The following is a 23,560-nucleotide window of genomic DNA, read 5'->3' as shown; positions in this document are numbered from 1 at the left end:
TCGTTTTATTTTATTTAAGTTTTTAAAAGAAAATAAGGGTCCCGTAGTTGTTTTTTAAACATTCTTCTGAGCTCGAGAAAAAACCAGAAACATATGTTTCACAATCAAAAATTGTTTTTCTTTTTTTATTCTTAATAACAGAAAATATATAGGATGTTTTCAAAAAACATCTTTTAATTATTTTTTGTCATTTTCATTTGTTTTCTAAGAGTTGTTTTAAAAAATAATTATACAAACATTTAAAATGATTAAAAATAAAATATTATACATAAAAAAATATTTTTAAAACTATTAAAAATGGGATAAAACATTTTAGATTTCCAATCAAATTTAATTTTGTTCTACAAAATTGAACAATTTCCGAAAACGGTTCTTAAAAACCGTTTTTCCAATCTGTTTTCAAAAGCAGTTGTCAAGTTGCATAAAATAAGGCTTTTTTTTCTAATAATGATCCCAAATAAAAATAAAAGTCAAAAAAAAAAAAAAATTAAGGGTACATGTATTTTGTCCTAGAATCGAACAAATCTTAATTAATCTTAAATATTATTTTCATAATATTTTTATATTTTAATTATATTTGACTTTGACCCATTTGTTACTAGAAAATAAAAAAACAAACTACATTTTTTGCTAGAAAGTAGAATCAACAAATTATCTTTATTCCTTTGTCACACACAACCACAGTTTGGGTTAGAGTTTTTAAGCTCTATGAAATATATATAGGGATAACCGATTAAAAATGATGAAATCTTCTCCACTTTGGAAAGCTAACCCTTCACCCTTTTTCAACCTAAAAAATGCCCATTTTTGACAAAAATGCCCTTATCTTTTTCTTGCAAAAGTAACCATTTCTTTTAAAACACACATGTAATAAAAATATCGAAGGGTATTTCTATCAAAAATTGGTTACTCTTCAAGTTCAGAAATGGGAAATGTTAATTAGTTTTACAAATTTGGAAAGTTTTCATCATTTTTAATCAATTAATCATTATATATATATATATATATTAAAATTAATATTTTGATTGAAATATTAAGAATTATTTGGAGTATGATGGAAGGGCAATTCATGTAGGCCTCCAACAATCAAATTTCCCCTCTTTTTCCTCAATTTTTATAAAAATTTATAGGTTAAATTTTATTAATAATGGATGAATTTTGTAATATTTCAACATTTAAAAAAAGGAAAATAGAACTTAGAGAAAAAGATTAATTGGATGGGGAAAAAAATGTTTATAAGACGAATGGAATTTTAGGTTATGTTTGGTTCTTAGAAAATTTGAGTGAAAATGTGAGGAAAAGAAAATATAAAGGAAAAGAAGAAGAAAAATAAAAAATAAATTAAAAATTGATAAATTATTTTTATTTACTACTTCAAATTCATTTTAATTTTTTTAAGGATTAAATAATTTAAAAATACATAAATTTTTAACTAGTTTTAATTATATTTGATTTTTTTATTTTCTTTTATATTTTTCATATGATAAACAAAGAATAAAAAAAATCATTTTCCTCTATTTTTTTTTCTTTCATTAGTATTTTTGGGAAACCAAACAAAACCTTTTGAAAATATTCAAAAACAAAAGATAGTATAGAAAATTGAACCTCCTTACAAAGAATGGTAAGTCATAAGATCAATAATGTATTTAGAATTTCACCTAACTTTCAGGAAAAGTTTAGTGATATATGCAAAAAAGAAAAGTCAATGGTTACCCTCCATATATTCCGGTGACAGCGAAGATCGTGTATCAACAGGAAACGGCCATAAATCCTGACGGAAAATCATTTGGCCGGCAGGAAAGTTACCCAAGAAATTGACAAACCCTATTCTCATTTATGGTGAATACCTCAAGTATTAGTAACTTAATTTGCCCTTAAAACACTAACACAAACTCTCAATTCAAACCTCACAATATTTCATGCAAACCCTAATTAAGAATCTCTTAATAGATCAATATTCAGTAGAGTTTTGGCATGCAAACTCTAATTTTAATATGTAGGAATAAATAAAATATAAAAAATTAGGTGTCATCTTTCTCATTTTTTAGTTTGATTCCTAAAAAGACTATGAAAAGAAAGAGAAAATGTTATAAAAAAAAATGATTTTTTGATATTTAATTTTACTATTAAAAATAAGGAAAAAAGCCAAATTTAATTAAAATCATTAAGAAATTTTAATATTTTTAAATTATTTAATATATATACAAAAGAGTTAAACAAATGAAAAAATTTTGAAGTAATATATCAAAAATAATTTATAGACTTTAAATCCATTTTTATTTTTCTTGGTTTTTTTTTTTTTTTCCTCCTTATTTTCATTTTTATGTTTACCTTCAATCTTTACGAGAACCAAACATAACCCTAGTAATTCACTAATTCCCCATAAGACTTTGACCCATGTTTAAATGTACTAGGACAAAAAAAAAAAAAACAAAAACAATCAAACAAATCTTAATTAATCTTAAATACTATTTTCAAAATATTTTTATATTTTAATTATATTAGACTCTTACTCATGTTTTACTAGGAAATTAATCAAACAAACAAATCATATATTACGCTAGAATCAAACAAATCTTCATTAATATCACTATTATTTTCAAAATGTTTTTATTTTTAAATTTATTGAGCATAGATTATTAAAAAATAATAATATTTTTTTATTATTATTTGTTAAGGAGTATAATATGTATATTAAACCTAAATTTCATAAGTTTAAACTTTTATATGATTTGCAGCTCTTTGTCTATATTTGTTTCTCCTCTGACTCATGGGGATTGAGAAGTATCTATACACGTGTGGGCTGAACATTTGCGCCCTCTCCCCCATTTTGCTCCACATGCACGTATAGAATGGCACGTGACTAAAAAAGATATTGAATTCAAATCCTGCAAATTTAAACTTTTATGAAAATTGATAATTCAATATTATTTTATTATCTTTGTTTTTTAAACGTACAATTACATTTCTAAAACTCTATTAATAAACTAATATTTAAAAAAAATTAAATCAGAATTAATATTTTGATCGGGAGATACAAGTAAAATAGAGATGTGAGGAAATAATTATTTGAAGTATTATGGAGTATTATGGAGTTCATCTATGAATAGCATATAGTTTTAGATTTAAATTTTTTTTTTATAATTTCTATTGTGAATGACTAATTTCTAGTTAGGGGAATTCTTGTAGGCTTCTAACAATCAAATCCCTCAAATGGATATTGAAGGAATAAATATACACAATAAAATTCCTTTAAACCTTCATTTACCCTTTATGGAGATTAGTACATATCTTAGAATGCATCACCCTTTGAGTGAGATAAATTTTCAAGCTTTCACAAGTATAAAACCCTATGAATAATTTGGATCTCATCCTAAGGAATCCCTATGAGTAAAATACAAGAAAGGTTGGCTTATCTTATCCGAAAGAGGGGGGATAGGCCTCTTTTGGGCAAAAAAGAATTTTTATTTTTTAGATTTTCAAATAGAATTTTATTTTTAAAAGTATAATTAACAATTTTGATTTTAACATCTATTTTGAGAACATTAGGTAGTATTTATAGGTCCTATTTGGTAACTGTTTTTTAAAATAGTCATGAAAAATGATTTTTAAAAACTGTTTTTTAATATTTTGAAGTACAAATATCTGTTTGAAAATTTGAATGTTTTGCTATTTGTTTTCTATATTTTTAAATATGTTTTAAAAATAACTCATATGTGTAATATTTTATGTTTAATCATTTTTTATTTTTGTATAATTATTTTTTAATACAATGTTAAAAAAAAAGTGAAAATAATCATAAAGATGTTATTTGAAAATACTTTATTTTCTCGTTTTAAAAATAGAAAAATGTTTTCTATTTTTTATTGTTAAACGTATTTTTTTGTTATTTATTTTGAAACATATAAAATTGTATTCGAATTAAGGATTATTTTATTAAAATGAGGAAATAATCTCAAATTTATAAAAGTAATTCTTCTCATTAGGGATGGTAAAGTTTGATATTATTCATCAACATGACTCAAATACAACATGTTTATCGTAGGTTTAGATTGAGTATAATCGGGTTTTGGTCAAATTTGTATCAACCTATATAATCGTAGTTTTTTTGTTAACCTGTATAAGACATATATAATTCAAATTAACTATTTAATAATTCTGCTAATTAACTTAATTATAACTTTATATTATTTAACTTGATTAGTTTTAAATAAATAATTCAAAATTTAATTCAATCTTAATCGATTACTATTCATATGGGATTTACATTGACAGTAGAAAACTTATACTTTGACTTACAACAGACATGACTTAAGTAATTATCTCCTTATTTCTATATTCAAAGATGAAAAATAACTTCTTCTTTTTTTACATAAATATCCTTTAATATTTAAATTATTTTCATAAATTTAAAATATATATATATTATTTTCACTCAAAAAATATGAAGGATATCTTTATAAAAATAAAGAAATTAATTTTTAAATTAAAATCTACCTCTGTGAGATTCTTCTTTTTAATCAAACAACCTTAGAATTAACATTATGAGTTATAAGAACAGGACGATTTCAAGGAAATTGATATGGACAGGTCCATATTAGACTGTACAGTAATGACTTATCAAATCAAAGAAAGAAGACGAGGAAAAATTCCTCTTTTATGTGGACTTATCAGCGGATAAGCTGTCTTCCACTCAAACCAACTCTCTCTTTCTCACTTTCTCACTTTCTCTTTTTCTCTCCATATGTATGACTCTGAGTCCAAGAGACGTCTATGAGCAGCACTGTTTGCAGTAGAATTGTCTCCCACTTTCTTCCTCTTCAATCAGCACTCCTAATTTGTGATGTGGCGTTGTTCATCTGTCTGCTTCACTTTTTTTCTTGGGTTCAAAGCCAAAGACCCAAAAGTAGGAGAGTCTTTATATATAGTTGTTTGGCTCCTAGGAAAATAGTGCCAAACTTTCCTATTACTAGGCTTTGCTTTGAATCATGAAAAACAGCATACCAGAAAAGGGAAAATAAATAAATTTGATTTAAAATAGAAAAAAAAAAAATCAATATAATGAAATTTATATTGTAAAAAAAAATTGTTTAGGAGAGTTTAAAGATTTTTTTTTTATATAGGATAATTTTTTTATCATGGATAATTTTTTGTGATCATAACCCCTTTTTTTTCATTATCTAACCTAAGCCTCCATGCACATGTTGTCGTCTAACTTGATATATCGAGATATTTGATTAAAAACATCATTAAAAACCTAATTTTAGAAATCTAACATTTCATTCATTTTTTATTTTATTTCGATAAAAATATCTTTATTTTTTTATAAAAATAATATTTTTTATAATATATATATATATATATAAATACTTAAAATAATAAAGGAGATATATATAAAAAAAAAATAGATCACCTTTCAAAAAAAACATAGAAAATATTAAATTTACAAATATAAAATTATTTCATCAATTTTAACCAATTAATTATTTAATTAAAATAATTATTAAAAATTCAATTTTAGAAATTTAATTCTTCATCATTTTTTTACCCTATTTTAACACAAATACCCTTATTATTTTCTTATAAAAATAACATTATCTTTTAAAACCTACGAAAAAATACTTAAAATAGTAAAAAACATTTATATCCAAAATAAGAGTTAGATTCACAAATTTAAATATTATTTTATCTATTTTAATCAATTGATTCTTATATATAATCAAAAAAATTTATACATGTGGATCACAACAATCTTCATTTTTCATGGTAGAAAAACACGAGGATGGTGAAGAAAATGATGGCAAGGATGAGCAAATGAAAAACATGAGGATGGTGATGAAAATGATGACGAGGACGAGTAAACGAAAAATATGAGGATGAGTTTGTGGGGGTGATTGTGTTGAAGGATATGGTAATGGTTATAGTGTGAAAGAATGATTATAATGATAGGATGACAACCACAAACTTCTTCTCATAAAAGGCCTTCTACTTTTGTATCATCATCAAACCACACAATGTTTTTCTCCCTTCCATTTTAGGGTTTTCTAGGTCAAATCTTATCTAGATCTTTTTTTTTTTTTTTTGGGGGGGTTGGTGGGGAATTTATAGGCAGTGCTTGGATGAATCCAAATATTTATTGTATGAAAATTTTTTATTTTTTATTTTTATCTTTTAAAATGGGTAATTATCCAAAATTTTGCTTTAAAAAATATATGGAAGGTGGACTAGGAAACAGTAAGGCACATGATGAAAATTGTTGGGGGTCAAAGAGGGACAGTATACTGATCACCATCTTTAGATGAAGGTGGCCTACACTGTACTCAAAGCATATTGCATAATTTTTTATTTTATTTTTTGGGGTGTGGGTTGTTGAGGTGAGAGTCCACGTAAGATCATTCATTGCTTCCTCAAAGAAAACAGGCTCTTTGCTCTGTTGCTCACTCACCAACCCACATATGCAATTTGCCCTTTGCCCTTTGCCCTTTTGCCCTTTCCATATTCTCCATCCATTCCTCCATTGCCAACTTGTTTATCTTTTTAATATCTTGTATACATATGTTTGACATAATTCCCCCATATGACTCTGAATCCAACTAATGCTAGCAAAGTTTGACATAATTCCCCGATATGACTCTGAATCCAACACACTTTTCATATGTTTAAATTTGAGTATAATTAAATTTATATCAACCTTTATAACCCGTTAAATACATAGTGATATTTGAATTAAGTTACATAACACAAATTTGACCCAAATTGACTTATAATCTCATCTATTAACCTAAATATAGTTTTAAATTATTTAACCCATATTTAATTTATTTTAAATATATTTTTAAATAAATAGGTTAATTGAGTCATATACATGTTTCATCGACACATTAATCATGATTCGTATAAACTTAACATAATTATTAAATTGGAGTACTTGATTCTTAAATAGGTTAAACAAATTACCTGATGATGTGTTACTTAACTAATAATTAGATAGTATTTGGGTTCATATTTTCAACATAATTATTATTTGTGTCGAGTTTAAGTTAATCTATATAATAGAATATTTAGGTTTTGACACGATATGAATATGATTTACCAACACAAATTGTCACCTTTGTATATAACCATAAAATCCTAAAATTCTTTTACCTCTAGCTATGTTTGGTTCTTGAAAAGTTTAGAAAAAAAAATATGAGAAAAAGAAAATAAAAAATAAATTTAAAATTAATGAAAAAGTGAAGGAAAATAAAAAAAAATATTAAAATTAATAAACTATTTTCAGATGATATTTCTCATTTAATTATTTTATATAAAAATTAAATAATTTTAAAATATATAAGTTTGTTATTTTTTAACTAATTTTAAAATTAAATAATTTTATATAAGAAATTTATATATTTTAAAATTATTTAATTTTTATATAGAATAGTTAAATAAAAAAATGGTTTAATATAAGTATATAAAAGTAATTTATTAACTATAAATCTACTTTTTTTTCTTTCCTTTTTGAGAAAATATAAGATAATGTCGTATTTTTCGTATAAGAGTTCTTGCCTGACGTCTTTTTCTTATTTTTAAAAATAAAAAATGGAAAGTATATTCCAATCTCTTTTTTTTCATAAAATAATTAATTATAATTCTCCGTCCAATGTCTAGTTGGCCCAGATAGCTAGTCCTTAGTCCAAGCTAGGGTGGGCCGCGGGCAAGGCCTGGAGTTGGAATTAACCTTCAAGTCCGGGCCGGGCCCAACCTGGTCCATTTTCTCACCAAATTTCCTCGAGTCTAATGTAACCAACCTAAAATAAATCAAGCATCAAAAAATAAGAATGTTTTTTCAATTTGGATTGGGTTCAGGTTGGTCATGAAGCTAACCTTATTACGAGTCTTTCTTGCTGCGTGGAGGCTTTATCCATTTCCTCGTCCAAGTACTTTCTCCGTTTTCTCTAGGCCAAAACGCTGCGTTTGGTTTCCACCGTTTCCCTAACACCAAAGCTGCTCGCTGCAGTTTTCCCTTGCCCACCACTCAGTCCGTGAAGCTTTGTCGTTTCGGGCAACTGGAAAGAGCGGCAAATAATGAAAGACTGAGAAACGACAGTGAATTCAATCTCATTTCACTGCGTCCTGACCCAAAACGGCGTCGTCCCAGTTTGAGAAAACGACGTCGTTTTTACCTTGGGTTGGAATAAAACCCCTTTCTCATCTGGGTTTTGCGCAGTTGGAAGGCCTCCAACAGCTGAGCTAGTAGCTTTTCAGTTTTCACTACCTTTGATTTCTTCAGAACCCAATTTTCAAATCCCCCTTAACCACCAGACCCTAAATTACTTTCCCCTGTTTTCATATCACAGCGGAGTTTTCCATCCCAATAGGTAATTTTGTGTGGTTTCACTCGTTCCTTTTGTTATTTTGAATTTTTATGGGCAATGTTGTTTTGGGTTTTGTGTTTTTTTCTCTTATATCTGTTTTTTTGCTAGATTATAGGGTAGAATTTGTGAATTTATAGGGGTTTTAAGTGGAAATTGAAGGTTGTTTGAGAATTTTTTGAGTGTTCATTTCATGGGCTTTGGACTGACGTTTCTGTCTTGGGTTGCTGAAAAAGCTAAGGAAACGAAAAAGAAAGTAGATTTTGAGCATTCTGTTCATGTTCTAAAACAGGAAAAGCTTAGTTACTTTTGGTGTTATGGTGTTTCTTGGTACCCAAACAGGAATTGTTGCAAAATAACTTTGGTGGGGTGGTGACAAATTGGAGTTTAGCGATTATTAGGCATTGAGTAATGTGAAATTCCAGGAAGCAATGCAAGACCTGAATGTATCCTATATGTTTCAATTCTATTCCGAACTTCCTATTTCCTTTTCACTCATTTTCTCATAGGATGTGATAGTAAAAATATGTTCCCTATGATGGGAAATTGAAGCAGGTTCTCATTTCCAGGGCGGACCCTTCACATTTTCGCTACAGGCGCTTCTCTTTTTCACAACATGCATTGCTTTTCGTACTCTCTACTATTCATAATATCTTGCAGAAAATATGATTTTTCCTGACTGAAATGAAAAACGGAATAGAATTGAAATATAAAGGATTCACTCAAGTTTTGTATAATTTGATAATTTTGTGATAATGTTTGCCTAGGCATCTGTTTTGCAATTTTGACTGCTTTTTAACTCCATGTGCCTGTCATTGTACTGAGATTTTTCCAGGATACCGACACATTATTTTGTAGATTAATTCTGATACCAGTGTTCTCTCCAGATTTCTGTTTTCCTCTGCAAGATTCAAGTTGCCGAAAATGGCAGCAACTGCAGTTTCTGGCCTGCAAATGGCAACAGCAAGGCCCCATATTTCTTCCTCTCATAGAATTTTCAAGGCAGGGGCTGCTGTGCTTGGCGCCAATTCTAAAGGGAGATCTTGGGCTGAGCTTGCTAGTGCTTGTCATATATCATATTTCCACCACTTCCAGCGTAGTTTTTCATCATCTCCTATAAGATTTGATAAGGTTGTTACAAGGGCCATGTCTGAAGCTAGTGAAAAAAAGCCTACTTCAGGGTTGCCAATTGACTTGAAGGGTTAGTTTTTGAAGATTTTAATGTTATTGTATACTTTCATCCCTTCTGTTTTGTCGTATGGATGCTTGTATTGGAGGCGATCTATCACTTTCTCCGGATTTGTTTTTACTTAGCATTGTATGCTCTTACTATCATTTTACAATTGTAAGTGGGAACTTCGAAATTTAAATTCATAACCTTATGAATTTCCTCTTCTTGATTTATCCCTTGCTTTGGGTGTTCTCAAGTGGAAGATAAGCACAAGTAAGAATCATTGCTGTAGTCAATGGTTTTGCATGAAGAATTAATGAATTGACCTTGAAACCAAGTGTTACTGAACTTCTTTCAGTCATGGTTTCATTGGATTTCTAGTTTTACTTCCCTGGAGAAAATATTATGAGTCTGCATGCCTCTGATGTGCTCTTCTTGGTTTGTGATTTCAATTTAAGATATTTGTGACCTTGATTATTGATAAGACACAAAAAATAAGATTACCTCTGCAACTAAAACTGGGATTGCTATCTGTAGGTAAGAGAGCCTTTATAGCTGGTGTTGCTGATGACAATGGATATGGTTGGGCAATAGCCAAATCTCTTGCAGCTGCAGGTGCTGAAATTCTTGTTGGCACATGGGTTCCTGTAAGTAAATTAATGATCACATATATCATTCTCTTCTTTAATCACAGAGTAATCTGAGCCATGTCAAACCATTGGATTACTAACTGGGAAGCTCCTTGTGTAGGCATTGAACATTTTTGAAACCAGCCTACGGCGTGGGAAGTTTGATGAATCACGCGTGTAAGATGTTAGACTTAGGTTTCTGTCAAATTTAAATGGGAATAAACAAAAAGTGGGCTCTTCTGATGGAATGTTTAATGTTTTAGGTTGCCAGATGGTTCTTTGATGGAGATCACCAAAATATATCCTTTGGATGCAGTTTATGACACCCTTGAGGATGTACCTGAAGATGTAAGAAAGAAGTTTATTGTCCTATAATAAATATGAAAAATGGTCAAGTGCATCCTCAGTATATCATTGTTTTATGAGTCTATGCAGGTAAAAGCAAATAAGCGTTATGCTGGATCCTCTAATTGGACTGTTCAGGTATATACTCATAATTCTACTCTCTAAAATGCATGTTTCTTTTCTTTTCTTTTTTGTTTTGTTTTTTTTCTTTTTTCTGGTGGGGGGGCACTGGTAGGTTTCCTTTTTTGGGTTCAAGCCTCCTGAATTTGACCATGTGTTCTTGATTAAGTTCAAGGACTTGCTTGTCTAATGTTTTATCCATGTTTTGGAATTTTCAACAAGCCAACAGTTGTCATTGCCTTCTAATGACATTGGACTATCAGAGAATGGTCTCCAAGCCTTGGTCCTGTATAACCTCTAAACAAAAGTTGACCATGAAGGATATTTGTGAATTGTCTCTTATGCTGACAAACTATTTTCTCAACACGAAAAGTTTAAAAGTTGATGGTGAACCATGCTGCCAGTTGGCATCACAATGGCATATTGCTTGCTTAAGGGATTTAATATAATCTAAATAGAGGCAAAGAACTCTCAGCTGTAGTCTCATTACTCTTTCTCTTCAAAAAATGGTAACCTTATTCTTGAAAAGAATGGTAACTTTATTACCCATTATCATGTTTTGGGTGTTCCATTAGTGTCAGCGATACACAGTGCTTGCCTAAGGGTTCCAACTTTTGAAACTCATCCTTAAGACTATTTATGGACTATGAGCTGACATGAAGATCAGTGTGATATATATAAATTCGTCCAGTTCTCAAGTTTATGCTCTATTGACTGAATTTGTTTGACTATCATTAATAGTCAAGCGAAGTCAAATCTGCTTCAGGAAGTCTTTGGATTACATATTAGGTTTCCCTGTACATGGGAAAAATTGATCATTATACTAATTGCTCCTGATCGTCATCACATGAATCATGCTTGTAGTTTTCTTCATGGTTTTTGCAAATATCTTGCAGGAAGTGGCCGAATCCGTGAAACAGGATTTTGGCAGCATCGATATCCTTGTGCACTCACTTGCCAATGGGCCGGAGGTACTGTTTTGCTGGTTGTGATGTTATCAGTTGACCATTCATTTTGGTACTTTACAAGTAAACATCTCTTAAATAGGTGACCAAGCCTCTGTTGGAGACATCCAGAAAAGGCTATCTTGCGGCAATATCTGCATCAAGTTACTCCTACGTTTCTTTACTCAAGTGTTTCATTCCTATAATGAACCCAGGCACACATCTTTCCCCATACTTGTTCTGTGTTCCCTTCCCATCCGTTTTTTCTGAACTCTGCTTCCTTTTTTACGGTGGTAAGTTATACTGTTGCTAGATTTAATTCTTGCCATGTTGCTATTACAGGTGGATCTTCAATTTCTCTAACATACATTGCTTCTGAGAGGATCATTCCAGGGTATAGCCTGTTGCTTTATTTCCTCCATCTTCATGTTTTGACAAGTACCACTTCTCGTAGGATCACATAGTGTTTAAATTGTCACCTGCAGATATGGGGGAGGCATGAGCTCAGCCAAAGCCGCTCTAGAAAGTGATACACGAGTGAGTTTTCTTTTCTTTTCTACCCAAATATTCTCTTGTGCATTTTTCCTTCTTTCTTCCTTTAACTGTGTTTAATATGATTGTTGTGTGCCTATTGCTTTACCCAGGTGCTCGCTTTTGAAGCAGGAAGGAAACACAAAATCAGAGTCAATACGATATCTGCTGGTACATTGCTCATTCTTTTTCTTTTGTTGTTTTGCACACTATTTTTTTAAAACCATGCAAGGTGTCCTTCTCATGGCCCCCTACATCCTCCAACTGCAGGATGTGATCCCAATGCTCTGCGATGGGCATTGGGATACATGATTTCATCAAAAAGGTGAACCCATCCAAAAGATGTAATCATATCATATATTCGTCTATTAGGAAGAGGATCTTGATTCTATTGGTTTTTCTGAGATCTTCTATAGCTGCCAATTGTCAATCAATTGATCAGTTTCTCCAGGTGGCTATGTTTCTGGACATTGTACCCCCTGTCAATAAAGTAGAGGGAACTCAAGCTCAAACTTCCTTGGGGTTGTTTGTATTTGAAATCTATTGATCAAATTCAATTTATGATTTTCCTCATGTTAATTATTCTGTGCTACAACTAACTCAAGTTTCTCTCCATAAAAATATCAGGCCCACTACGAAGCCGTGCTGCAAAAGCAATTGGATTTATTGATACAATGATCGAGTATTCGCTGGCTAATGCACCTCTGCAGAAAGAACTAAGTGCAGGTGGGTTACTGAAAACCCTTTCATGCCTCTGGTTTATATGCTCATTTCATTATTTATCATCCTCTACCATCATCGTTAATCTCAATAAATCAAATGTAACAGATGAGGTGGGGAACACTGCTGCCTTCCTGGCATCACCTCTGGCATCTGCCATCACTGGTGCTGTCATATACGTCGATAACGGTCTGAATGCAATGGGTGTTGGAGTAGATAGCCCAATGTTCGCAGACCTCAACATTCCAAAGGACAAGCACTAGAGGTTTTAATGCATCAGCTCTGGCATCTGCCGTCACCAGCACACTTTGTTTACATATTATGGGCATCATCCATGGATAGCTCTGTCGGCATCACCCATTTTTTCCATGAGGATTTGTATTTTTTTCTGTAGGAAGTCTCTTCTATGATAGGACTGGGAAGGAGGTAGATACATAATCTTAATTCCCCGTTGCATTCAATGAAAACCTCTCAGGATTTCAGTGCATAGAAGTAGTCATCATCCATATTAGACTCTTATCAACTGAAAATAGCAGGTGTAGACAGAGAACAAACTTGTATTGCAGTTAATAGATCAAGGTTCTCCAAAATGCTCATTCTTACACAGGAGTTAAAGCCCAAACAAGGTGCTCAAAAAGTTGAAACCATCTCAGTGGGAATATCAGCTAAGGGGCTTGCTCTCTTGCTACCTATATACATGACAAAAAACTCAGCAGCACACAACAAATCTTTATCTGGTTACTGACCACAAAAAGAAACTTGTGTATACATGATTACAAGTTTGACTAGCTTATGATATAACTTGGTGAAGCTTTCGTTTACATCTCTGACCTGCAGCATCTCCTGTATCAGGGTCCTCTTTTACGATTGGTTGTTCCTGTATGACAAGGCCACGATTCCTGGAAAATTTCTTGATTGGTGTTGTGTGAAGTGTATCTTGGTAATCATTAGGTGCCAAGCCTGCCTGAGATGCATTCAGGCCTTTTGATTGATCCCTGTGTGGCATTAGCTCTTCCCCAGCTGGCACCAAGTCCATCATCAACTGCAAGCCATATATCATTCAACATAAGCAGGTGTGGGAAGATAATTTTAAGTTAATAGACAATCGGCAAATGCAAAGCTGATATCTTAACATGATCAAAAACAGGTTCCTTTCCTAAGATTAAGTATTTCAATGGTCTAACATTGATGAAGCTCGAGATGTAAACATATTGTGATACATCAATGCCAATAAACAGCTGTAAGTTAAGGTACTTGAGAACAAAGGACTCAGGTTTGATGCTCAGAAGCAAGGAGTTCCTAGTTAAACTGAACCATCAGTTAAGAAATGAGCATTTCTGTTATTACCTTCCAGTCTTTGAAGTCAAATCTGAATACAAAATGTGAGTAAACCACCTCTCTGGCAACCACAGAACTAGCAGCGGGAGCATTCTTAGGTGCTGCAGAAGAAAACAACAATGATGTTAATGGGGAACACAAATATGATCAAAACCCTAAATGCTATTTGACCAGATGTGTCTTACAGACTAAATGTGAGCCATTCTCATCAACAACTACTTCAGCTCGTCCATCTTTGACTAAGAAAGACAGAGCAAACAAGTTCTCCACTGTCCGCGCAAAGGACTTCCTGTTCAACATGAGGCTTTCAAGCTTGACTTGCTTCTTCCTCCTCAGAATCTCAAACATGGTTGCCATATTCTTGTCAGTATCCGATCTGTGTTCTTCCTCATAATTATTAAGCTGTTTCATATGACCAAGAAATTTACTTAAATTCTTTTTGTTGAAATAACTTGATGGACTCTATTTCTTACTTCAAAGTCCTGTCATATTAAGATCACTCATGGGTTTTCATCTGGCACTACTAAGAAGACAATCCAAAAATCTACTTCAAAATAATATGACAAATCAGAGGAATAATCCTAAGCAGGAGGCTGTCTATAATAAGAGTTTCTAAAATTTACATGCAAAGTCCATCAATGACAAGTTACAAACACAGTACTTGGAATAAAATTTATAGCATTATTTTCTTCAACCAATAATTTAAAAAAAAAAAAAAAAGTCGGTATAAGTTGAATCTGCAGTGCTATTACATAAACTGATGTGGGATTTGATCTCTACTGTTCTTCTCTTCCCTCTTGAAAGCAAATTCCAAATACACAACACATGCCACCACCTAGCCATATCAATAGTAAGCATTGAAGCTAAGCTAAAGAGCAATGCCATACCTCTTCAGGTCGAGTGCTTTCAGTAGGCTCCCTCGAACGCTTTTGATGAACAGCAACTTTCCTTTGCTTCAACTCAGTGTTCATAGGTCCAAGCCTTGAGAAAACAACACAAAGCAAAATCAAAGACAATAGAACCAAAGCCACAAGTGAGTGTAAAAAAATAAAAGATGCAGACAATGACCAAAGACAAATCCTAACTAGCTTTCTGATAAAAGGGTCCTCCTAAGAACTCACATGGTGCAGCACCCTTGCCCTTTTCTGAAAATGGGTGAAACAACAATCCCAATTTTTTTCCAGTGGATTCGAGGATTTTCTGTGGTGAATCCTCCTCCATGTTGCCCATATTTGCTGAGGAAACATGTTACTAAGTCGGATGGTGTAACACCAGCATTGGTCTGTGACTTGACAGAGGTCACCAAGGTGTTAGCAATGTCCAATAGAGCCTCTGCATCTGCAACTTGCTCTCTTGGCTTCTGAACTGAAAACCCAATTGGATGGACAATTTTTTAGCATATTTATCATATCATAAGAAATAAATTGATTAACAAACAACATAAGTAAGAAATATTCAATCCAAATTGAATTGATAAACCAATAACCTGTTAACTGCATGAATCATTGTGACTCTTCCAACAAAATCTCCAAAACTTACCAATCAAATAACCTGATTCAACAAGTTTTTCTTTCTTTCCTCTAGAGCTCCAAGATGATGATATTATTTCAATTACTAGCAAAAATGTAGCATCCATTGATTCAAGCGTGGTCCTATATGGCATGCTTTTCAAAAGGCTCCTTGAACAATTCACTAATATTATGTTTGGTTTTTAAAAAGTACTAAGAAAATAAAAAGAAAAAAGTTAAGAAAAATGATTTTTTTGCATTTAATTTTAAAAATCAAATTGTAATTAAAGTTGACTAAAAATTTATACGTTTTCAAACCATTTAATCTTTATATAGAAGAGTTACAATAAATGAAATGTGTTTGTAACATGACATAAAATAGTTTCTTAATTTTAAATTCATTTTTTATTTTATTAAACTATTGAATCCCAATAGCATCAAGGAACCGGAAAAAGAAACTCGTAAATTTTCATACTTAATGCTAATAAGAAGGAAATTTAGAATTTGTTCCACTTTCCATCTTTTCTTTATCCTTTCCTGACTTCCAAACAAACCTTAATATATCATTTAATAGCAGATAAAAATAGGAAAAATTAAAATAATGGAAGTCAATTAAATATTTGAGTCCCGTCTTTTTCATGATCTCAAGCATTATAAAACTATTCACTGAAGTTGGGTGGATCCTACTAGTGACATAAAATTTGAACTTCTGCTCTGTATATTTTCCCAGCAACCAAACACAAGAAGTAGTTGGGTCAATACAGGAAAAAAATTGTCTTTTACCCCGACTCACACCCAAAGTTTAGAACCTTTCCGACGAAAACATTTCCGGAAACTACTTTCCCACAAAACAAACAAAAACAAATGAAAATTAAATGTGTACCCCAGAGCATTTCCGAATTTAGAAATCCCTTTCCCTCGATATTTGCCTTGTCCCTCTTTATATCCTAAAAGCTAAATTATTCTCAGCAAAACTCTTGCCTCGAAATTGATTTCCCTTTAAACAAACAAACCCATACAAAATCACAATTAACACACACACACACACAAAAAAAAAGAAATCAATACCAAACTGATGCAAGTTCTCCACTTCGCTAATAATAGACTTAAATTTATCGGAACCTGCTCTCGATATATCATCTCTTTTATCTGCAACAACAAAAACAAAAACGATAAATAAATAAAAAATTAAAAACGACGGAGATAGAAAAATTAAAAAAAAACGAAAATAAATTAAAATAAATACCACTGATCAGATTCTTCACAGCTAGATATCGAGACCGAAGAACTCTCCGATCCGCCGTGCCTTGTTGACTGTGACGGGTCGACTCCGTGTCCTCTGAGTGGAGACTTTGATTCCCCTTTCCTGGCTTCACTTCGCTTTTCGGAATTCTTTTCATGGTTTTGATTTATGCGAAGACTTTTTTACGAAAATGAAAACAAACACAACAAAAACCCTAAAAGAAAGTGTTTCGAGTGTTTTTTTCAATTTGAAAACCAGAAGAAAGAGGATTTCAGAATCGAAAATGTGTTGTTTTTTTAAGTTAAAAGTGATTTTTTCTTTTTCTTTTTTAAGTGTTTTGGGTTCGTTTTTGAAGGCTTTGGGTTTGTAACGGTGGGTTAATTTTGGAGGCTACTTTCCCGCGTATTTGAAATTTACAAAATTTCTTTCTTTCTTTGCCTTTTTTTTTTTCCCTATGTTTTACTTTTGTTTTGTCTTCATTTTATTTATTTATTTATTTTTTATTCGTGAGGAACTTGTAAATTACTAAAATCTCTTTCACATCGTTTTCTAAAATAATTTTAAAAAATATTTTTTAAATTGATTTCTGAAACAAAATTATGTTTTAGAAAGCAGCTATCATTGCCTTAAGCATAATATAAATGTTCATAGAGTATTTTTTTGGAATGATTTATAAAAAATGGTTAGACTTTTGTGTGATAATTTTTTTTAAAAGCAATTTTTTAATTTTTTTTTTAAAAAATAGTTTTTTTTTTAATTTAGAAAAAACATGTTTAGTAATTTTTTTATAAAAATAGTTTTTAATAATTTCTTTTAGAAAGAAGATATTTTTTAGAACAAATTTTAGATGTTTTGGGTTGTTTTTTTATAATATTTTGCACAATAATTATACAAATAAAAAATATTTTAAAAACTTTTATATTATACACTAGTATGTAATACCTTGTTCATAATATTTATTAAGTATTTCTAGTAACTTTTCTTATTTTATAAATACACTAAAAAAAAAACTTTAATCTGAATTGTCAAAATAGTATTTTTAACCAAAAAGTATATAAAATGTTAATTATTTTTATATAATTACTTAAAATTTGTATTTTATAAATTTGAATTTTTATTTTATGATTTTTTTTCATATATAGAAACATATTTTTCTCGTAAATTATCTTATTTTTGTATATTTTGTTTACCTGAAAAGGTAATGGTATTTAGATTTGTTTTTTCTTTTTTGAATTAATTAAGGTTGTGAGAGTTAAAATTACTTAGAAAATTATCTTTCTTGTAATAATGGAGCTCTTGTTGAGTTTTTTTTTGTTGGCAAACCTTTGGTCACTTTTTCTCTTGCATTAATTTATCCTATTGTTTCTTTACTCATTTATTTTTAATCATATATACCTTTAAAAAAAATCTCAAATTCAAAATTATATCTAAATTAAATGATGTTTTAAAACTAGTAATAACATATATATTTCACATTATGCCTATTTTAAGGGTTTATTCCAAATGAATGACACCACTCTTCAAATTAATATCATCAATCTTCGAACTTTCCTCCACACAATAAATTATATTTGTATCATCGAATCTCACTTTACACCCACATGAATTATCATTTTAGGATTTAAAACAGAAAACGGGTTTTAATTTAAAAATAAAAATAAATAAATAAACAAAAAATTGTAAAACGAATTTCATGAATTTTCTTTTCTTTTCATAGATTATTTTAAAAAACAACTAGAAATACGAAAAAATACTTAAATAACTTTTGTATTATATATAAATGCATAGTACCTTAATCAAGAATAAGTTTTTTTTTAAAATATATATATATATATTTGTCTCACATCTCACTTTCCAAATAAAATTTTGCTCCTAAAAATGATAGAGAATTATTTTTAGGAACTATTCTTAATAACTATTTTTAAAAATTATTATCAAAAACAGTTTCAAACAAGCCCTTTGACTCTCTTGATCTTCATAAAACTTTAAATGCTCTAAATTCTACATAGCTCCAAAGTTTTCCTATAATATTTCGAAGGTTTTCACCTTTGTTTGGAATTTGATAGACCCATGCAATTTTAGAGGCCTCCATTCAACAAAGCTCTAAAAATATTTTATATGAAGTCCTGGTGTTTTTCCTTAATCAGAAACAAAAACCATTCTCATTAAAGGAGTAAAAAAAAGAACGATGAGAAATCCTTCCCCAAATACAAAAATTAAAGGATGAGAAATCATTCATATGAAGTCCTAGTTGAACAACAAAACTAAGGTCTTGTTTGAAAACTATTTTTTAAAACAAGTTCTAGAAAATAGTTTTTAAGAATAATTTTTAAAAATTATTCTCTAATATTTTGTACAACAAAAATCTATTTGAGAACCTAAAATATTTTTAACCTGATTTTAATATTTAAAAAAAAAATTATATTCACAACTTTATTTTTAATCATTATATATGTTTGTATAATTATTTTTTAAAACAACTATAAAAAAACAAGTAAAAGATGTTATCTAAAAGCACACTGTTTTCCAATTTCTGATGCCAGAAAACAGAAAACAGTTTTTAATTGTCAAACGTGTTTTCCAATTTTTTTGTTTTAGAAAATATAAAACAGTTCTTCAAAACAGTTCCCAAACATGCCCAAATCTTTTACTTAAAAAGCTAATTACTTGAAATATTTCAAATGGAATACTAAACACAGTTGAAAAGATAAATTTTAGAGAAAACCTGCAAAATTGGCAGCAGAGAGATAGAGAGAATAACATAAAATTTAACCACCTTGAACAATAAAATACCAACCATTATGGCAGTTTATACAATTGACATAACAAATAACAAACAAATACGTATTCATTTATTTCCTTAGGAAGCAATAACTTCAACCAAAAAAATAAAAAATTGTACAAGTGGGAGAAGGATTTCAAAAGGTTCAATGTTCGAAATGTTGACCACCCTTACTATGAGCTTCAAAAAATTCCCTTATTAAGAGTCTGAATGGTTGAAAAATAACTACCATCAAATAAAGCATTAATAGGACAAAAATGGACTGAGAAAAAAATCATTAAAAGAAAAAAGTATGATTAATAAGCAGAACCTCTAATAGCACCCCTATCAATTTCTTTGTAGCAAGGCAGTTTGTTTGATGAGGTCCAAGTAGGTTGGGATTAACTAAGCAAAAACCAGTGGGCATGATTTGAGGTTCATACCTTCTGCAGGCTTTCTATGTGAAAAAACACAAACTGCAACAAAAAATAATATATAATGAAATCAGAAAAAGAAACAATAAGGTGGTAATGGGCATATTCCATATTGACTAGAAACGAGATTGTTTTGCCATGAAAGAAAAAATAGGTGCATGACAGCTAGGAATGGAGCAAATGTTTCATAACGAAGCTTAGCACTAAGGTGACAACAAAAATAAAAAATAAATAAAGAAGCAGCAAACCTTCTAAGTGTTCCACTAATTGAGGATACAAAAGATCATCCTTTGATGTAGCACCAAATGCATCCCCTCTGAAGTTTGAATCAACCCAACTATAAATCAAAATGTAGAAAAAAATTCAGAGAAATACAAATCTTGAGAGAGGAAAAGAGATAAGAAACGCAAATCTTACCAAAATGGAATTCAGAGTTTGGCCAACTATAGAACTGAATCTGCTCAGAGTTAAGTTACACTGCCTAAGATCTAAAATGAGTTTACAATCAAAATTGATAGTCTGGCATTTTTCAGGTTCACATGGGTTACCAATAATCTCCACAAGTACAAGTACCATTCAAAAATCTATGGTATCTGTTGACATCCCTCACTATAATCTCCCTCTCCACCACACAACTAATATACTTAAAAGCTTCATGACAATCTTTACAAATCCTCAAGTTCTTCACAATCCGTAACGCCTTTCCAGGCGGTGCTGCATCACTCACCACCCCAAATGCCACTGCCAACTTCTCACTGTGGTACCAAAGGGTTTCCTTTTTCACACCCTCTTCTACTTCATGCAACATCTCTTTCAAGACTGGACTGTAACCCAATTCCTCAATCTTCTCCATCAGCTCTACTAACTTTGCATAGATTTCATGGCTCCTCTCATGCCTTCTGTCCCCCGCTAAAAACACGTGAACCTTTCCTCGCACTTCAATCCAACTCCTCCCACCCTCCTTCTTCACCATCCTATCTTTCATCATTTTCCTCACTTCAGCTACTTCATCCCACCTCTCATTGGTGGCCAAAACATTTGCAACAATCACATAAGCAGAGTCATCCTGTGGGTCAAGTTCCATTAGACGTCTTCCCATAGCCCAAGCCATGTCCGCTGCACCATGCATTGCACAACTGGACAGTAATGCTCGCCACACCGCAGCATCTGGCTCAAATGGCATTGTCATAGCAATCCTCTCTGCATCCTCCAATTGCCCTGCTCGGCCCATTGCTCCCACCAAACACGTATAATGTTCTAACCCTGGTTCCAGCCCATAATCAACCTTCATCCTGGTCAACCACCACTCAGCCTCACCGACCAAGCCTGCATTATACAATGATGTTAGGATTGCCAAAAAGCTATATTCATCCGGTACAAGCCCTCGAGCTTCCATGGAATTAAAGAGCTCAACCACCGACCTCTGATCCCCCTGCTGTGCATAACCCGCCATCATTGCGTTCCAGGCCACCTCATTCAAACTTGGCAACAGTTCATCAAAAATCCGCCTCGCATCTAAGACAAGCCCCGCCTTCCCATACCCATCAACCAAAGCAGTCCCTACAATCAAATTCGAATCAAATCCAGTAGAGACAGCATGGCCATGGATTATCCTACATTGCTCCAACGCCGCCAGCTCTGATGCAGCCCGTAACGCCCCAGACACACTGTACATCGTAGACCCCACATTGCAAGCCTTCATTTCACCAAACACCAGAAGCGCATCCACAGGCCGTGCATTCTGGGCAAGGCCAACAATCATCGCTGCGAAACAAACCTCATCTCTCTGTGTAATTTCATCAAACACCCTGCAAGCCTCAAGCGGCAACCGACATTTGGAGTAAAAGTTGACAAGCGCGGAGCCGACGAATGGTTGGGCAGAGAGGGAGAGCTTGAGGGATAGAGAGTGGAGTTGGAGGCCAAAGGAGAGAGAAGGGAGGGAGGCGCAAGTCTTGAGAAGGGAGGCCAAGGTGCGCTGGTTGGGAAGAGTGGGGTGGCGGAGCATGGAAATGAAGTGAAGAAGAGCGAATGAGGTTGAGGCGTAGGCAGAGATGAGGGCAGTCCATGAGACAACATTGGGGGAAGGGATGTGGTGGTGGAAGATACGAACAGCTTTAGATAAGAGGTTGGATTTAGAATAGAGAGTGATGAGAGAGTTGTAAAAGGAGCGGTCGGTGATGGCGCTTTTGATGGCTTGCGCATGGATTAGGCGAGGGTTACTGTTAGGTGTGGATGTGGTTGTGGCTGTGTATAACTCTCTCATGTTACAGCTCCCCCACAAAATTCCAGTAACCCTTCTATCCTCCGTCACTCCATTTCACATATTGCTGGTGTTTGGTCACCAAAATTCATTCAATCAGAATTTTGTTTAGAGTTAAACAAAGATCTTTCCTACACCAATAAAAACATTCAATCAGAATTTTATAATTCCATATCCTTTTTTCCCAACTCCTCTCATGGCATTACACTTGCCACATGTGAAAAGCAAACCTAAATCTAAGAAAATAGAAATAAACTTATTGATATTGTTCCACCATAATAGAAAATATCATTTAATAATTTAAACATGATCCAAAATGGTGCTTTAAAAATGATCCACAATGGTGCTATCACTTGTCTCTAACATTCATAAAAATAAATGAGAATGAAAATTCTATGCAGAACAACATTTCAAGTTTGCACTTAAACTTTTTTTTATCTTCCTTTTTATCATTATTATAAATTTATTCTCAGATAACAATAGTTTTAGTCCTCTGTTTGGTGTCCAAGAAAATAGAGCAATAAAAGAGAACAACATTTTCATTTCCATATTATTTCTAGGAAAAAAGATAAAAATTCCCAGTAAAGTGGCAAACTTTTTCTCCCAAACTGAATATAGCTCCACCGCTTTTCAAAGAGAATCCCTAGAATTCAAAACTTCCAGCAATAGCATTCCCAACTAATCAAACACTCGAGTGAAATCCGAACCTCTGTTAATTACCAAGAAAATGGAGAAAAAATAAAATAAAAACACATTTCGATTACTTTGTTACCTCTCACTTTCTTTGCTACCAAAAATCCAAAACACACACACAAAAAAAAAAAAAAAAACAAAAAACAAAAACAAAAACAAAAACAAAGAGTCCTGTGAGTTGAGTTTAAGAACAAATTTTCCATCATTTTCTCATATTTTCTCGGCATCCAAACCTAGAAGTCTATTGATTGAATTAGGAATTACCTTGAACTCAGAAATCAGCCAAAACGCAGGGTTCGGAGAAAGAAAGATTGAATGCTTCCTGTGCAGAGATGTGAGCTTCTTCGTCTGCAAGCAAACCCCAATTGGGATTTAGTCCGATGATAGTGGGCTGGGCCTGGTCGGCCCAATTTTTTTACTATTGGGCTGAAGTCCTCCGATTTCCAACATTTCCCAGGCCCGTTGAGTGTTGATAAAATGCTGTAACTTAAATTATCTAAAATCAA

General features: G+C 31.9%; 3 protein-coding genes across 8 annotated transcripts; 1 reads left to right on the top strand and 2 right to left on the bottom strand.

The window, feature by feature from the left end:
* The first annotated feature begins 8,109 nt into the window (after positions 1 to 8,109).
* LOC117916768 (enoyl-[acyl-carrier-protein] reductase [NADH], chloroplastic-like) lies at positions 8,110 to 13,323 on the top strand. Its single transcript, XM_034832939.1, has 13 exons — positions 8,110 to 8,363; positions 9,245 to 9,558; positions 10,066 to 10,175; positions 10,279 to 10,334; positions 10,421 to 10,505; positions 10,593 to 10,640; positions 11,519 to 11,593; positions 11,670 to 11,781; positions 11,909 to 11,960; positions 12,052 to 12,103; positions 12,211 to 12,268; positions 12,725 to 12,823; positions 12,926 to 13,323. Exons 2-13 carry the CDS (start codon positions 9,282 to 9,284, stop codon positions 13,078 to 13,080), a joined length of 1,179 nt encoding a protein of 392 aa, XP_034688830.1. The 5' UTR covers positions 8,110 to 8,363; positions 9,245 to 9,281; the 3' UTR covers positions 13,081 to 13,323.
* Positions 13,324 to 13,356: 33 nt separating this feature from the next.
* LOC117916769 (non-structural maintenance of chromosomes element 4 homolog A-like) lies at positions 13,357 to 17,371 on the bottom strand. 2 transcript variants are annotated; one of them, XM_034832940.1, is made up of 7 exons: positions 16,910 to 17,371; positions 16,732 to 16,812; positions 15,277 to 15,520; positions 15,043 to 15,136; positions 14,341 to 14,557; positions 14,165 to 14,256; positions 13,357 to 13,859 (listed from the first exon to the last, which is right to left on the bottom strand). In XM_034832940.1, exons 1-7 carry the CDS (start codon positions 17,061 to 17,063, stop codon positions 13,608 to 13,610), a joined length of 1,134 nt encoding a protein of 377 aa, XP_034688831.1. In that variant the 5' UTR covers positions 17,064 to 17,371; the 3' UTR covers positions 13,357 to 13,607. The 2 variants fall into 2 exon arrangements, with proteins under 2 accessions (XP_034688831.1, XP_034688832.1); XM_034832941.1 differs by lacking the exons at positions 16,732 to 16,812; positions 16,910 to 17,371 and adding an exon at positions 15,642 to 15,893.
* A 2,285-nt stretch (positions 17,372 to 19,656) lies between these two features.
* On the bottom strand, positions 19,657 to 23,394 carry LOC117915531 (putative pentatricopeptide repeat-containing protein At5g52630). Of its 5 annotated transcripts, none has more exons than XR_004651410.1 (4): positions 23,319 to 23,394; positions 20,519 to 22,492; positions 20,350 to 20,438; positions 19,657 to 20,143 (listed from the first exon to the last, which is right to left on the bottom strand). XR_004651410.1 is itself a non-coding variant. In XM_034831098.1 (2 exons), exon 2 carries the CDS (start codon positions 22,362 to 22,364, stop codon positions 20,646 to 20,648), a length of 1,719 nt encoding a protein of 572 aa, XP_034686989.1. In that variant the 5' UTR covers positions 22,365 to 22,492; positions 23,319 to 23,394; the 3' UTR covers positions 20,515 to 20,645. The 5 variants fall into 5 exon arrangements, 1 of the variants encoding a protein (XP_034686989.1); XR_004651412.1 differs by having other exon boundaries at positions 20,350 to 20,417; XR_004651413.1 differs by having other exon boundaries at positions 20,519 to 22,428; positions 23,319 to 23,379.
* Between the last annotated feature and the right edge of the window lie 166 nt (positions 23,395 to 23,560).

The sequence above is a fragment of the Vitis riparia genome, chromosome 6, assembly GCF_004353265.1.
Source record: "Vitis riparia cultivar Riparia Gloire de Montpellier isolate 1030 chromosome 6, EGFV_Vit.rip_1.0, whole genome shotgun sequence".
Classification (NCBI taxonomy): domain Eukaryota; kingdom Viridiplantae; phylum Streptophyta; class Magnoliopsida; order Vitales; family Vitaceae; genus Vitis; species Vitis riparia.
This window is presented reverse-complemented; position numbering and strand designations above follow the sequence as displayed.

Coding starts and splice junctions, on each gene's coding strand:
- LOC117916768 (XM_034832939.1), top strand. CDS start 9,282: ATGGCAGCAACTGCAGTTTCTGGCCTGCAAATGGCAACAGCAAGGCCC. Junction 10,335..10,420: donor AAGTTTGATGAATCACGCGT/GTAAGATGTTAG, acceptor TTAATGTTTTAG/GTTGCCAGATGGTTCTTTGA. Junction 10,506..10,592: donor TTGAGGATGTACCTGAAGAT/GTAAGAAAGAAG, acceptor GAGTCTATGCAG/GTAAAAGCAAATAAGCGTTA.
- LOC117916769 (XM_034832940.1), bottom strand. CDS start 17,063: ATGAAAAGAATTCCGAAAAGCGAAGTGAAGCCAGGAAAGGGGAATCAA. Junction 14,558..15,042: donor AAAGCACTCGACCTGAAGAG/GTATGGCATTGC, acceptor CATATGAAACAG/CTTAATAATTATGAGGAAGA. Junction 14,257..14,340: donor GAATGGCTCACATTTAGTCT/GTAAGACACATC, acceptor TTTCTTCTGCAG/CACCTAAGAATGCTCCCGCT.
- LOC117915531 (XM_034831098.1), bottom strand. CDS start 22,364: ATGAGAGAGTTATACACAGCCACAACCACATCCACACCTAACAGTAAC.